General features: G+C 42.4%; 1 protein-coding gene across 2 annotated transcripts in view; it reads left to right on the top strand.

The window, feature by feature from the left end:
* SYT6 (synaptotagmin 6) overlaps positions 1-14,565 on the top strand; it is a 75,382-nt gene extending 60,817 nt beyond the window's left edge. For both annotated transcript variants that reach the window (XM_007485176.3, XM_056819234.1), the window contains exons 4-7: positions 457-577; positions 3,966-4,137; positions 5,971-6,121; positions 12,954-14,565. In XM_007485176.3, the coding sequence (XP_007485238.2) occupies positions 457-577; positions 3,966-4,137; positions 5,971-6,121; positions 12,954-13,025 (516 nt within the window). In that variant the 3' untranslated portion in view covers positions 13,026-14,565. The remainder of the gene's footprint in view (positions 1-456; positions 578-3,965; positions 4,138-5,970; positions 6,122-12,953) is intronic.
* The last annotated feature ends 403 nt before the right edge of the window (positions 14,566-14,968 follow it).

Here is a 14,968-nt window from a genome sequence, read left to right as displayed (position 1 = left end):
AATCTTGCCCTGCTACTTACTTGCTCCATGATCTTGGAAAAACCATATTCTCTCTCTAGGCTTGGTTTCCTCCATCAAATGAGGGGTTTGTATGAGATAATCAAGGAGACACATTCCAGCCAGGAGAGTTCTGGAGCCAATTTGAACCTACTTTTGAGAACCAATTGTTATATTTTCAGTGTAGGCATATACACTTTAAAAATCAACAAATATCATAAATCAGAGATTACTTTATTGTTTTGTTGATCATCTAGACTTAAGAAAATGATGGAAAAACAATAATGCAGATTAAACCTAAAGGTGTATTGTGTATATAGGTTATTTATTGGACAGCTGGTTATTAAACATTTCCCAGCACATCACTAATTCCAGACCTAAATGCTCTGATTGTTTGCTGCTTTCAGCCAGGTGCTTTCTCTGCCCCTGATCCCTCTCTGGCTCTGCTTTTTTTTCCAGGAGAGTGTAGACTTGGGAGAAATCATGTTCTCCCTCTGCTACCTGCCCACAGCAGGCCGCCTCACCCTAACTGTAATCAAATGTCGGAACCTCAAAGCAATGGACATCACAGGCTACTCAGGTATCGTCCCTTCTTTTACCTCTTAACCTCATGGAATTCTTGGGCTGAAAAGAGGTAGAAAGAGGAGGAGAGAAGAGCTATACAACATTTCTCTGAGAGAAAGATAAGACGAGAAGGAAAAAAGTGAAAAATGAAAGAAAGGGGAAATAGGAACCCCCAAAAGCTCATGACTTATTTTATCAACAGGTCAACAGGAAGGCCATGCAGACGTTTCTCTCTCCATCCCTAGGTCTGCATTACCTGCAGTTAGTCAGCAAGACTGGATTTATACAGACTTTTTCTTCTGTATAATAGGATATTCCATATAATAGTATATACAGGAGTTTTTCTGCATTTTTTAGCCTCAGTCTCAACCTCAGGAGTCCTATCTGGGGCAGCTGCAGCACCCACTGCTCCTCCTTCCTCCTCCATCCAGCAGGACACCCCTAACCCTCCAACCTGTCCTAGATACTCTTATCTCCAGAGCAGCTGCAGAGACCATCTCAGAGGGACCTTTTCTGTCAGTTGTGTTTCCCCGACCCACAAAGAGGTGTCTTGGGAAAAGAGATAAGAGTTTAGAAAGGAGACGGTGGTGTTAATTGAGATTCCAGCTACCAGAAAGTAGATGAATCCTGGTAATCTCTCCCTGAATCAACCCAATCTATTAGCTTTTGCCTTGAGAGTTGAAATGGGGTCATGCTACTGAGAATTCCCCTCATAGGTCTCCAATAAGGACTTGATTCTTTTAAGGAAAATAGGAAAAATTTAAGTAAGAACTAAGGACCCAACCACCTTAAATAAGCCCGTCCTAGTATTTTAGTTCAACATTCAAGGGCATTCAGGAATGGGTCCCAAATTTGCATGAGACAAAATTTAAGATTGGCTGTTTTTGTGTCTTGCAGAAAAAAATGTGTTTAATATCATTTCAGTAGCCACAGAGAAGCGATATCCCAGTTTGCCAACATCGGTGTCCAGATGTAATTTGGGGCACTTGGAAAAAGATAAGGTATCAGGCCTTGAACATGGAAATTTTTCAAGGAAAGGCAACTGGGAAGTTTTGCTTATGTATAAATATATAAATACACACACACACACACACCTGCACATGCAAGTACATGCACACACGCACGCACACACACACACACACACACACATCTTTGAATCATGCTGAGATTCTGCTGCTGACTCTATTGTCCCTCTGCTAGGCTTACACCTCTGAGGGAGGCTGATGGCCAAAATCTTCCCCACATAGCACCAGCCCAGAAAGACCGCCCTAACACCCCTTCTTTCTCCAGTTCTATGCACCATTCTTAAGATATGGAGAGAAGCTCAGAGAACCACTTCTGGAGTGTGAAAAGACTCTTATGCGGCAGGAGCTCGCCTTCCCCCAAAAGATATCTAATGTATATTTCATTTTAATATCAAAATAAGTATGTTCCAGGGATGGAAATTCACTGAGGACTCTTGAAGCTGCAGAGGGAAATAGGGTTTTGCTGCCTAAGTCTCTACACCATCTTCCCTGATGTAATTAAATTGATGCGTTGGGAAGCTAGATTGTAGTAATGCCACTGAAATTGCTGTAAAAAAAGCTGTTCCAAATCAGAAGGGTTTTTCTTTTTATATTGAGTTAAGTTCACTTTTCCCTTCTATACTCATGCTTCTTCTCTACTGAGAGCTAGGGTTTGGTATTACATCTGGGCTTGATTAACAACAACAGGGTTAAAAATAAAGCTCCCCTCATTGTGTCAGAAACTGGCACTTCTGGGCTCAGGGTTTGAAAAACTAATAAACAGAATGATGCTGGGTCCCACGAGCCTCATGGTTGATTCTTCTCTTTTCCCTTGAGCTAGGATTCAAGATAGTAGAATAAGGTAGTGAAAAGAGGACAATGTTTAGATTCAGAGAACCTGGGTTCAGATCCTGCCTCTGGCATGTACTGAGTGTTAGACAGAACCCAGTCCATTCTGTTCCCCTATAGACCTTGTTATTTCCTCGGTAAAGTCACTGCTGTTGCTATTCTATTGCTTAGTGTCTGGCTTGTGTAAAAGTTTGTGTAAGAGCCTTTCTAGACTTTAAATTTCTGATCTCTGATTATAGTTTGCACCTCCCACCTTCTTTCTGTTCCCTGTTGGTGATGTGAGCCCAGTATCCCACTGGGATGATCCGAAGAGATTTCTAACTCTGCCACACATATAAGTTCACTCAGAAGCATGAAATATGGGTCTAGTGTGGACCAGCTGCTCTGGCCTGTGCCTGCTTTTGAGACACAGTGTGCCCTGGCTCCCAGGCAAGAGGGCGTCTCAGAACATCAGATGCTCAAAAGCTATTATTACCTGTGAGCGCCCTCCTGTTTCTTCAGCTGCAGAGCATAAATAACAATTATGGTAGGGCCTGAGACACCTGTGTTAGGAGGGACAATGGTTGTCAGTTCCCTCTGATAACATGGAAAATTTCAGGGTATAAAGATGATCCTGAAGTATCCCTGTTGGGAATAAAAGAATAAGTGGGGGTAGGCAGAAAGAGGAAAAATTGGTCCAAAGTATCCATCTGGCCACCCAGTGAGCCTTTGGAAGCAAGGAAGAGTCTAACCTCTTCATCTTATATAACATACGCAAGACATCCCTAAGGAATAAATATATCACCATCCCTCTCCCTGAATCCCCAGAGAGACCTTTGACATTTCCTCTCAGCTGCCCCACTGCCCTTTACTCATTGGAGAAAATTTCAGGGATGCCAAGAGGATCCTATCCCCCCTTTCAAGGCCAAGTGACAATGTGACTGTTGGGGACAATGGGCCCCGTAATCTTTCTGTCAGCCAGGGAAGACAGGAGCAGAGTCCTGCTGGTCTCTGTTCATTTCATTCTGACATATTTATTTCTACTTCTTGGGCTTAAATGGGTTCTATTTTTACCCCCTAATCTAAACTGCTTTGGTTAATGGTCCTGGCAAAACCCCCAGAGAACAAGAATCCAAATAGGTAAAAGAAATAAACTGGCTTTGTTCAGCCTCACCACCTTTCCAAGCCCAGGAGTTCTTCAGGCAGCCAAGCATGGGGCCAGCAATTGAGGACTCCTGGTTTCTTCCCTGAATACCCACGGACAATTCACTTGACTGCTCTTGGGCCTGTTTCCCCATTAGTAAAAGCCCATTAAGTTATCTCCCAAGGATGCCGAGGAACTAAAGAGACCATGTTTATTAAGCACTGATTGCTCCTTGGAGACAGGTGTTCTGTATAAATACAAGGTGATATTATTATTTTTACCAATCCACTGATACCATCTGACAAGTCACAGTAAGTCTTGTACACATACTCCTCCTTTGTGCAAACACTGTTTCAGGAACATCTGCTTAACAAGTTTCTTTCCTCTCCCCGGGCTCCCATCCCATCCCACTGCCACCATCATCACAGATCCCTATGTCAAAGTGTCCCTACTGTGTGATGGACGGAGGCTGAAGAAGAAGAAGACCACCATCAAGAAGAATACCCTTAATCCGATCTACAACGAGGCCATCATCTTCGACATTCCACCAGAAAACATGGACCAAGTCAGCCTGCTCATCTCTGTTATGGATTATGATCGGTAGGTATGAACCTATAGCAAAGGCTCTTGTCCTTTTTTGCATGTCATGGACCCCTTTGGAAGTTGGGTGAAGGCTCTGGCCCCTTTGAAGAATAATACTTTAAATAAATCAAATAAAATACATATGATGGGTTACAAAATAAATCATACCTATTGAAACATAGTTATATATATACATGTATTATTACATAAAATATATTTCCATATTATTTATTTTTGTAAAGGCATAATCTTATAAAACCAAAACCCAAGTAATCAATTGATAAATCATATGCTTTCACCTACTCAAACAGTTCTTTCTCTGGAGGTGAATAGCATTCTTTGTCACAAGTCCCTCGGAATTGTCTGGATCATTGCATTGCTGTTAGTTACAAAGTCTATCACATTTGATTGTTCCACAATATTGCAGTTACTCTGTTTAATGTTCTCCTGGTCCTGCTTATTTCACTCTGCATCAGTTCATGTAGGTCTTTCCAGCTCTTTCTGAAATCATCCTGTTTATCATTCCTTATAGCATAATAGTGTTTCATCACCCCTATATACCACAATTTGTTCAGCCATTCCACAATTGAGGAATGTCCCTTTAGTTTCCAATTCCTTGCCACCACAAAAAGAGCACCTATAAATATTTTTTTTTAATTTCTTTGGGATACAGATCTAGTAGTGGTATTACTGGATCAAAGCGTATTCAGTCTTTTATAGCCCTTTGGGCATAAATCCAAATTGCCATCCAGAATGGTTGGATTAATTCACAACTCCACCAGCAATGCATTAGTGTCTCAATTTTGCCAAATTCCCTCTAACACATCATTTCCCTTTACTTTCATATTGGCCAGCACTTCTTAATAGGAACTACCTGCTTCAACCAGGCTTGTATACACACTGTGTCCTTAATTTCATACTATTTCCCCATTTCTGGGGTCTTCTCATTCTTTCCCTAAACTTATCTAAATCCTACTGAACCTTTAATAGCTAGTTCAAAGCTCACCTCTTTATTTTTCTCTTGTCTTCATGTCTCCATCCCTTATTATAGTGTTTAACATATGGTACATACTTAATAAATGTTTATCGATTGATCTTTTCCAGGAAATTTTCTATGATTATGCTCTATCCCTTCCATAACACCTAGTATAATGAACATTGAACAGATGGTAGGAATTCCAGAAAGTCTTATGGCTAAAGTTAAAAAAAAAAAGAAACCAGGAAGCCAAGCTTCATCCCAATTTGTTTACTGCATGCCCTTATATGTAATAGGTGATCACTAAAAATTTGTTGATTTACTGCTTTGTGAATAAATCACTTTATCTATCAGATTATTATACATGCCACTCTGTCCCTGGAAGGCTTGAAACTACAGGTGGGCAGCAAGCCAGATTTAAAAACCCAAGCAGCTAGGTGATTAGGCCTAGAGGTGGGAGGTTCTGGGTTGATAATCTAGACTCAGATACTTCCTCTGTATGTCCCTGGACAAGTCACTTAATTACCTGTTAATTAATGTGAATATTAATTAAATTGCTTTAATTGCCCAATTGCCTACCCCTTGCCATTCTTCTGTCTTGGAACTAATATTTAGTATCAATTCTAAGACATAAGGTAAGTGTTTAAAAAAAAACCCAATTAGGTATGGAAGACAGCAGGAAGCAAAGACTTGTGGGGAGGTAGATTTACTGCATTTTGGAAGTCTCATCTGAGACTCCCAAGTTATACTGACAAAGTAGAAAAGCATACATATGATGCAGATTTCCATTCAAAGATGTAGGAAGCCAAAACTACAAGGAACCCCTAAGAAAGCTCATCAGTTCACCAGTATTGTATCTTTTGCCTTCTTCTCAGAGTGGGTCACAATGAGATCATTGGAGTCTGTCGTGTAGGAATCAGCGCTGAAGGCCTGGGGAGAGACCACTGGAATGAGATGTTGGCCTATCCACGGAAGCCCATTGCACATTGGCATTCCTTGGTGGAGGTAAAGAAATCCTTCAAAGAGGTGGGTTTGGCCCCTCTTGGCCCCTAGAAGGCATGGGTTATGCATGGCTAACTGGCTAGAGAATGGCAATCAGCTTCTCTTTAGGTTCAAGACATTTCCTGAGAAGAGAGGTAGTTGGAGGGCCACGAGTTGAGGTGTGTGTGTTCTTTTTTCCCCCATTTTTCTTTTTGGTTTGGTTTTGATTCTTTTGCCCTTAAGGCTCAAAGCATAGAGAACAAATAATGAATATTCCTCCTTTGAGATGAAGGTGAAAAGTCACCTGAAAAAAAGGTCATTGAGTCTCTAGAGGGGTATATGGAAAGCAATTAACATTTCACAGTGGAAAATAAAATAGGATCCTGCAATCTTGTAGTAAGTAAGGTGAAGAGAGATCATCACATTTGGACTTACAAGATCTGAGTTTGAGCCCAACCCTGCTACTTGCTGATTGTATGATCTTGGATCACCTCATCTGTCTGCACCAATGTTTGCTCATCTATAACATAAGGGGGTTGGACTAGATGTCTTCTAAGATCTCTTCCAACTCTATATTTATGACCAAATAATCCTATTAGAGCAATCATTGAAATGACTTCAGAAAGTGCCTCCCATTCTTGATTAAGATAGAACTAACATTAAGAGGGGGCAGAGAGGGGACTCAGTGGTTAGAGTGTGGAACCTGGAGTTAGGAAGACATATTCCTGAGTTCAAATTTGGCTTCAGATGCTTACTTACTGCATGATCCTAGGCAAGTCACTTAACTCTGTTTCCTCATCTTTAAAATAAAACTGGAGAAGAAAATATCAAACCAGTAACTTTGCCAAGAAAACCCCAAATGAGGTCATGAAAAGTTAGATATGACTGAAACAATAACTGAAACAATAACTCATTAAGAGGGGAGGCATGAAGATGATTATATGATCTCTCTACAGAAAAGAGACCCTGGATGGGTGGGAAGAGGGGCTTCATTCCCAGACTCTATTCCCAAAGTCCTGAGAGAAATCTGATGCTGTTTCAGTCCTAGTCAGTACCCACCTTGCCTTTATTAAGCTTGGGATAAAGGAGACATGTTTGGTTCCCCCTCTAGAGAAGACAAAACTCTATTATCAGCATCATCCCATAATTCCTGCCCAGTTCAGTGCAATGAGCTACATCTTTTAGAAATGACAGAATGACACAGAGGAAAAGGGAAGCTACATGACTTGAAGGATAGGAGGCTAAACCCCAGATGGGAAATTGCCTCCCTGTAGGGATGGTCTCTGGGGCCCAATTTAGTCTTTTGGCAGTTTTACAGCTTTGGGAATTGTGAAAAACTCCCTTCATAGAGACTTTTTGTTTCTTACAGTCTCTGGGGAGAGAAATGCAAGTGAACAAGCAGCACCAACAGGAGTTTCCCTTGTGGCATTTAGGTAGCCCTCAGGCCAAGGCTGTAGGGCCAGGTCTAATAATAGTGAGTGCCATGTCTTCCTGAAAGCAGGAGTTCTAGGCTTTAGTCCTAACTCCAGCCCCTAGCTATGGCATGACTTTGGGCAAGACCTCTAAGCTTAGATTTTCCCCACCCAAGAAATTCATTGGGTTAAACTAGATAGCCTCTCCAGTAATCCTCACTCTACCTCTCTATCAATCCCTCAAATGCTATGATGTGATGATTCTGCTTCAGGAATGCCTATTCCCTTCTTCATTCCCAGTGAAAGGTTGGAACCTCCTAATACTACAAGGCATCAAAGCACACAGAAAGGTGCAGTGGAAGCTAGTCCTTCTTCAAGCAAAGGATGTCAGGGATGTTACAGAGGAGATTGTTGTCTGGCAGGGGCTTGACTAGATGACCTCTGGGGTTCTGGGCTTCCCCCAAATTCATGAAGACTTTTCCTTTCCTCATCTCGTTTAGGCTTCACATCTGATAAGACCCTGGATATAGACAAAGGATCTGTCAATCCATGGACCCACTGCCTTCTCTACCCTACCCTCAAATTTAAAAAAAAGAGGAAGAAAAGAAAAGTCTTGACAGTGTAATTCTCCTATCCTGCAGCCCTTAATCCTAAACTGTAAAAGCCATTTTCCTGCTCCATTCAATGCAATCAGAGTGGAAAATGGAGAGAGCTCAGCCCTGTTCAAGATGTTGTAGCTAGCTCATTTCAGGAGGGTAGTAGTATGCCCTAAAAAACTTAAAAGTGGGCTACTACTAGGATCCAAGCACAGAAATAGAGAAGGAAGATGGGGAAAGCAGGTGGGGAACTAATTGATTCTCTCTCCTTTTGTAAAGCTTCCCTGATTTGATTGCCTTTTGGGTTTTCCAAGAGGGAGTAAGGCCAGAGGAACAAAATGTTTCTTATTCTTGGTGACTTGGTTTTGCTTGACGTTCCCATATCTATGTTGTCAGTCTTTGCCAGAGCAGTCCTTCCACTGTCCAGAATCCCCTCCCTGCAGGGAAGATTCTCATCCTGCAAATGCATCTCCCTTCCTCTTTTCATCATCCTGTAAGTGCTACCCTCTTTCTCAGAAAGGTGTGTGACTTCCTCTATTGACATCTCTCATGTAAGCATTAAATGAAGTAATTGAGAGAGGCTGGGGTTCCCTCCCCACCCGACAACCTCATTCTAGTTACAGAGTAGGTACCTGTATGTCTGGAATGGTTTAGGAATATGCTGTCCAAGAGCAGTGGGTCCCTCTTCTTTGCTTTGCCACTAAGAGCTGTGTGAGTTTAGACAGTTTGCTGAACCTCTCTGGGCTTCCCCATTGCTCAACTGTGAAATGAGGGCATTGGATGAGAAGATCTTTAAGGTCTCTTCCTAGTATGAAAATCTATGGTCCTAGAAAACCAGTATCTTCATGATTCTAAAATTCAGCATTGTAAGAAACTACCCTATAAATCCTGGCCCTTCTGTAGATTGTCCATGGTACATTAAAGAGCAGTGACTGCTGGAGAGGCCAGTTTGGTGGGACTACAGTGGAGATATTTGACTCCAGAGGCTCTTCCCTTCATAATAAATGCAAAATAATGAAGCCAAATAATTGCCTTTAAGTTGTATTTTCTTGAGATTTTAGATGTAGGAATTCATGCTGAGAAAAAGAAAGAAAGGAAGGAAAAGAAGAAAAGAAAAAAGATAAAGTGGACCCAAGACCTTGGAAATGAATTTTTTATGAGATAATAAAAGGAAAGTAACAGCACAAGGAGAATAAATTGATTCATATCGCTAGGTTTTCTTTTTTCTTTGTCCTCTTATACTCAGTTTCCAAGAAGACCCTCCGCCCACTCTCCCACCCCCAGGAGCCATTCCATATTTCTTTCCAATTGATAATCATTCCTCTGCCTCAAAAAAAAAAAAGATGAAAAATATCATACTTCTTGGCAAGAGGATTTTACTGGTATTCATTTACATAAAATTCCCACCCACACTTCCCGCACCTGGTGGTTTAAGGATCTTTGTAAAATTTTTTTTAAAAAGGCACCTAAAACGTCAGCTTGATAGTAATAATCCCTCTGTGTTTCTGTCATTTGAAGCACTTTGCTGTGGGTTATTGCCTCTAACACCTTTGGAGTCATCCAAAGGGAATCCTTACCTGAGAGCCCAGACCCCTGGGTCTTGCTCTTCCCTTCCTCCCTGATACACCGGGCCATTTTGCACAAGTATTTTCTTCTCCCATCTCCTGCTTCTCCATTTGTAAGATGAAGAGAATGATCTTGATTCCCTAGTTCGTGGGAAGATAAATGAGATAGTATCTGAGAAGCACACTCTATTTATGTAGCACCTTTCTTAGAGGAGCTTAGGGTGCTGTGATTTTTTTTCCTAATGAGAACAGAGAGCACCATCATTGCTTGGTTGTTTTGGACATAAAATAATGTTGAGGGGGAACAAATTATGTGAAAAAGACATTTTTCCCTGCTGGGAATTTTTCATGAATAAAAATTAATTAAATCACAGCTATCCCTCCCTTCTCAAACAGCAGCTGCTACTGCTGTGATGGCCACCACTGCTACCCATCCCCTTCCTTCCCATTTCCAGCCCTGACATGTCATCTCAGCCACAATAGCAAGTGTCTAGATTGGCTCAATGGCCTCCTCCGGGAAGGCCAAGCTCGGATCATCAGCCAGGGATGGTCATCTCTGCTGGAGTCTGACCCATTTCAAACCAACAAAAGGCCCCCTGCTCAAATTGCCACAGTTCTGAACAATCATTTCAGTGCATGCTGGGGGCTATTTCTTCACCATCTCTGAGTCTCTAGGAGCATCTTCCCCGAACCAATCGCTGACCTTGTCATTGTCCGGGAATTCTCCATCCTCTCTTTGCTGAGTCTTTCTTTGAAAAAACAACACCAATAACAACAAATAGAGACTAGCAAGGGAATCATCAGTCCATGCCCATTAGCCCTAGCTGGACAATTAAACCCTGGTATCCCTGTGGCTGTTTCAATTCCCCTGCCTCTTGCCTCTATCAATCAACCAGTAGATTAAATAGCATTGCTTACCTAGGGAGAAAATAGTCATTTCAATATACCTTTTACTAACATTAAAAGCTGTTATAATGGGAAAAAAAGTAGACGTCTTGAAATGTGTATTGCGTGCAAGGGGTAATAGAGTCAATCCTATTTCACCTCTTGAGTCAGATTTCACAATGGGCGCATGGAGCCCTCAGCAACCAGACAATTTATTTATCTAAAATATTTCACCAGGGAAACCCTCGATTGTGATTTCATTCATGTGGATGCTGCAAGCAGAGACTGTCACCTGGAGTTAGGAGTAAGTACCACTGGGGTGGGCCCAATAAGACCAGGCTTCTTGGTATGCTTTCTGCCTTCTTGGCCCAGGGTGGCCTCGAGCAGAGATGGTGATGGAGTGGAAGCAGTACTGGTTTGGGAGTCAGGAGACCAGGTGGTATTCCTGGCTTTGTCACTAGCTAGTTGTGTGAACTTGAGAAAGTCACCTATCTTTGAAAAGCCTCCCTTTTCTCATCTGTCCAATGAAGGGTTTCAACCATCTAACTCCTTTTTCTGAGCCCTTCTAGCTCAAAAATCCCCTGAGGGTATGATTATTCACTAGGAAGCTTTTATATGATTTAGAATTTGGAAATTAGAACTGAGTGGACATTATAAGCAAGTCATGGTGTCTCACCTCATACCAATCCAGTTGGCTTTACAGCCTTGTGCTCTCAGGTTGTATGATTAGTGGTCATCACTAACTGCCTACCCAGCACCTCATTGTCACCCAGGGCCTTGGTGCTGGACAGTACTCATGGCACCCAGAGGAGTGTGAAAACCAGAGCCTTACATGGTACAAGGTCATTGAGTCCAGTCTTGCTCTCCCCTGGACCAAGGGAGAACTCAATAGGTCCAATGGCTTTGGAGGCTACAACCTTGATTTGGGAGGCTTGTCATCCATCCCATGGGTGAGCTCATCCATCTGGCTTGCTCAGAGACAAGTAGTCCAACACTGCTTTGGAGTCTTGGCCCTAGTGTTTGGAGATGGTGGATGGTGTCCACAGGAAAGATGAGAAGAAGAGAATGGAACATGAGTTCCTAAGGACCCACCACTTTGAGAAGTTGCTGTCTCCCTTAGGAGATCCCAGCTTCTCTAGATTTCACCCTTAGGGAATTTCATTCCAAGAGAGAGCCTGTATCCTTGAATTCACCATCATTTCCACTTCCTTTCTGTAGATCTCAAAACAGTTAAGCCAAGTTGGGAGCAGCAGGACACTGCAGGGAAAATAAGAGCTACCATAATTTAGGAGGCAGTGTTGTGCAATGGCATGAAAGGAAGATTTCAAATCAAAAGACTTGGATTCATATCTTGATTCTGCTACTTAATGTGACCTTGATCACTTAACCTCTATGGACCTCAGTTTCCTCATCTGTTAAATGAGAAGTTTGGACTAGATAGCCCCTAAGGTCCCTTTCAGCCTAGGAGCAGGGCTCAGACAAAGTCCCTGGAGTCATAAGGGCTCCCAAGCAGATCAGGATTAAGTCATTAAATCAGATCCTTGACAGTAAGACTCCTGCCTCTGTGAGTTGATTTTTAGTTTAAAGAAATAGTTGAATCATGTAGAACCAAAGTCCATCCATCTTCATTCCCACCCCTCAACTCATTACAACCATCGTGCTCTGCAGAGAGATGAGTCAGCCATGTGTGCCTCTGTGTGTGTGTGTGTGTGTGTTTGTTTTGGGAAAGGGGGAAAGGGTGGTGGATAGAGACACCAAAGGGGAGAACGGCTGTGGGAGTAGTCAGGGGAAGGGGCTGCAAACCTAGAAGTTCTCCAGTCCTGATCTCCTCCCATCGCTTCCTTCTTCCTGTCCTTAGACTGCCTACTGCCTCTTGGGTTAGGTGTGACTACCCAAGGCAATGTAAATGAATGGTCAGATCCCAGAGCAGAGCAGAATTAGTTCTTAAGCTGGACTAACAGCTCCCAGACAAATTGCTAATAATTCATGATTGTGGGTTCCTAACAGTCAGGGCACACATCATCGCAGACTGCTCTTTTTGGCTGCCTGCATAATCCGATTTTCAGCTTGAAAAATGACTGAGACACTCAGGAATGGCTCAGTCTCAGGACCTCATTAAAACACACACACAAACAAAACAAGAGAAAATAAGAGAGCTTTAATTACTTTTGCTGTAAGTCTTCTTCTTCTTTTAAATCAGGAGTCTGAAAACGGAACAGTAAAGCTGTTTCCTTTACTTCTCTGCATGGCCTGCAGCAAAAATTCAGGAAAGCTTATAAAAGCTGGGAAAGGTGAATTCAGTGCATGAAGGCCCAATAACTGTTGGGCATATATTAAAAAGACCAAATCCCTTGACAGTGACCTGCTTCCAGCCTTCCTGGTATAATAATAATAACAAGACCTTCTCATTTCTCTCTAGTGGCACGGCCGAGCTGCAAGCTTTGACAGCCAGGGTTCGTGCCCATCTCCAAAACCTCCTCCAACACCGTGAGATGCATGGCCGTGGAACACCAACGGGACTAAGCGATGTTATTTTTGCCCTTGTTCAACAGTCCAAGTGCAGGCGTTACCCACAGCAGTCGCCAGTCACTCACTCCAGAGTTTTAAATGTTCCTGCCGTAGGTTAAGGCTGAGAAATTTCTTGTGTGGTCAGATTTGTCTTAGTCTTTTCTGTCTCCCAAAGTGATTTTTTGTTTGTTTGTTTGTTTGTTGGGGTTTTGTTTGGGGTTTTTATTTTTTTTGTCGTTGTGGTGGTGGTTTTCACTTTTATGGATCTGCAGTCAAGAAAAAGATGAGGGGTAAAGGAAGAATCAATGAAGGACAGACAGCCCCAAGCTTTGTCAAATAAAGTCTAGAATAAAAATGTTTTCTGTTGGAGGTGGTGAAGCTTCAAAATTCTGAGCCTCCATCAAGGTCACCCCCCATCCCTGAGGAGAAAAGGATCTGGGCTGGGCTAGCCCTTTCATTTTCAGAGGTCCCCACCAATGGGGTCACTCTTACGTAGCCAGCGTTGGGTTGACCTTGATTTACCCAACGCCATGGCTGGCTGGTATTTATAAAACCCAAGATTCAGACTCAGTGTCCTCATTTAGAAATTTTAGCCAAATTGGAGAGAGTTGTGAGGTTTGCAAAGGGGGGAGCACCCTGCGTTTGCTTTTTTGCATGAATCAAAATAAGTTGCCTCTTCGTGAAAACAGAAATGTTTTCTTAGGGAAGAGTTCTGCAGAAGCCAAACATGCCGAGTGTTTCCTGGATCCCAGCAGCTAATGGTGACATTTGTTTGCAAACGGGAGCTTTGTTCTTAAAATGCCCCTAATTATAAAGAAAGAAAGGCATATATAACATATGTTCGGGAATGATTCGCAGTAATATATAGTTTCCACATTTCCATGAGATACCAAACCAAACAGCTGCTGAAAACATTCAAATGGGCCAAAAGGAAACCCAGATAAAAGGCAAATTTCCAAACAGTAAGTCTTGGGATCTGGGGTAGCACCCTCTGTCCATCTTGCCGTGGAACCTATATTTTCTACCGAGGTCAAGTCAGCTAGTCTGCTTTGGCAAACTATGGACTTTGGAGACACTTTCCATCTTCAGCTTTAGTTCTGTAAATTGCTAAGTACTTCTGTGTTGTTTGTTTCCATGTTAATAAATGGGTTTTCTTTAGCTATCTACTTTAGGCCAAATTCAAGGAAAAAGCTGATAATCTTCTGTAGCCACATTTATGTTAAGTCTGAGTCAGTGATGGATTTGGAGCCCGCCGGCGGGGGCCAGGGGCTCAGCCTCCATCTGAATGGCATTAGTGAACATTCTGGAGGGGAATTTCCATGCCAGATCAGAACTCACTATTGCAAACTTGGGAAACCAATGTATTTAAGACTTACTGGAGCTAAGCCGGAAAGACCCTCTTTCAGCCGGTGGAAGGTCAAACACATAAAACTCATTCACCAACTTTGTGTCTCCCTCTTTATACATGTTACATGCTATTGGAGCAGTTAATCAATAAAGTAAACCCTTGTTTTAAACTGAAATAACAGGTTTCGTTTTTGGAATCCCTTTGGGAAGTGCCCATTTCTAAGACTGTACCAAAAAGAGCTAAACAGGGCATCAAAGCATAAGATCCAGAGTTATTGGGGACCTTAGAAGTCATAGAGTTCATCTGCCCTTATGCTGCAGATGGGGAAACTGAGGCAGGTGAATGAAGAATTATTTTACCTGAAAAAAAAATGTAGATATAAGCCCAAACCTCTCCCTGCCCCCCTAGACTAGGAAGGGTTAGGGAAGGAGAAAACAAAGCTCCCCTTGGTAGGTAATCCATGGTTAATAGTCATAGCAAGGAGATGAGTCTGTGGCTAGATGGCTCAGAAGACATTACTGCTATGACTAGTCATGAGTGGTCAGGGACCAGTTGGCTTAAATTAATTCCCCAGATCT

This window comes from Monodelphis domestica, chromosome 2 (assembly GCF_027887165.1).
Source record: "Monodelphis domestica isolate mMonDom1 chromosome 2, mMonDom1.pri, whole genome shotgun sequence".
Classification (NCBI taxonomy): domain Eukaryota; kingdom Metazoa; phylum Chordata; class Mammalia; order Didelphimorphia; family Didelphidae; genus Monodelphis; species Monodelphis domestica.
Note: the sequence above shows the minus strand (reverse complement) of the source record. Positions and strands in the feature narration are given on the sequence as shown.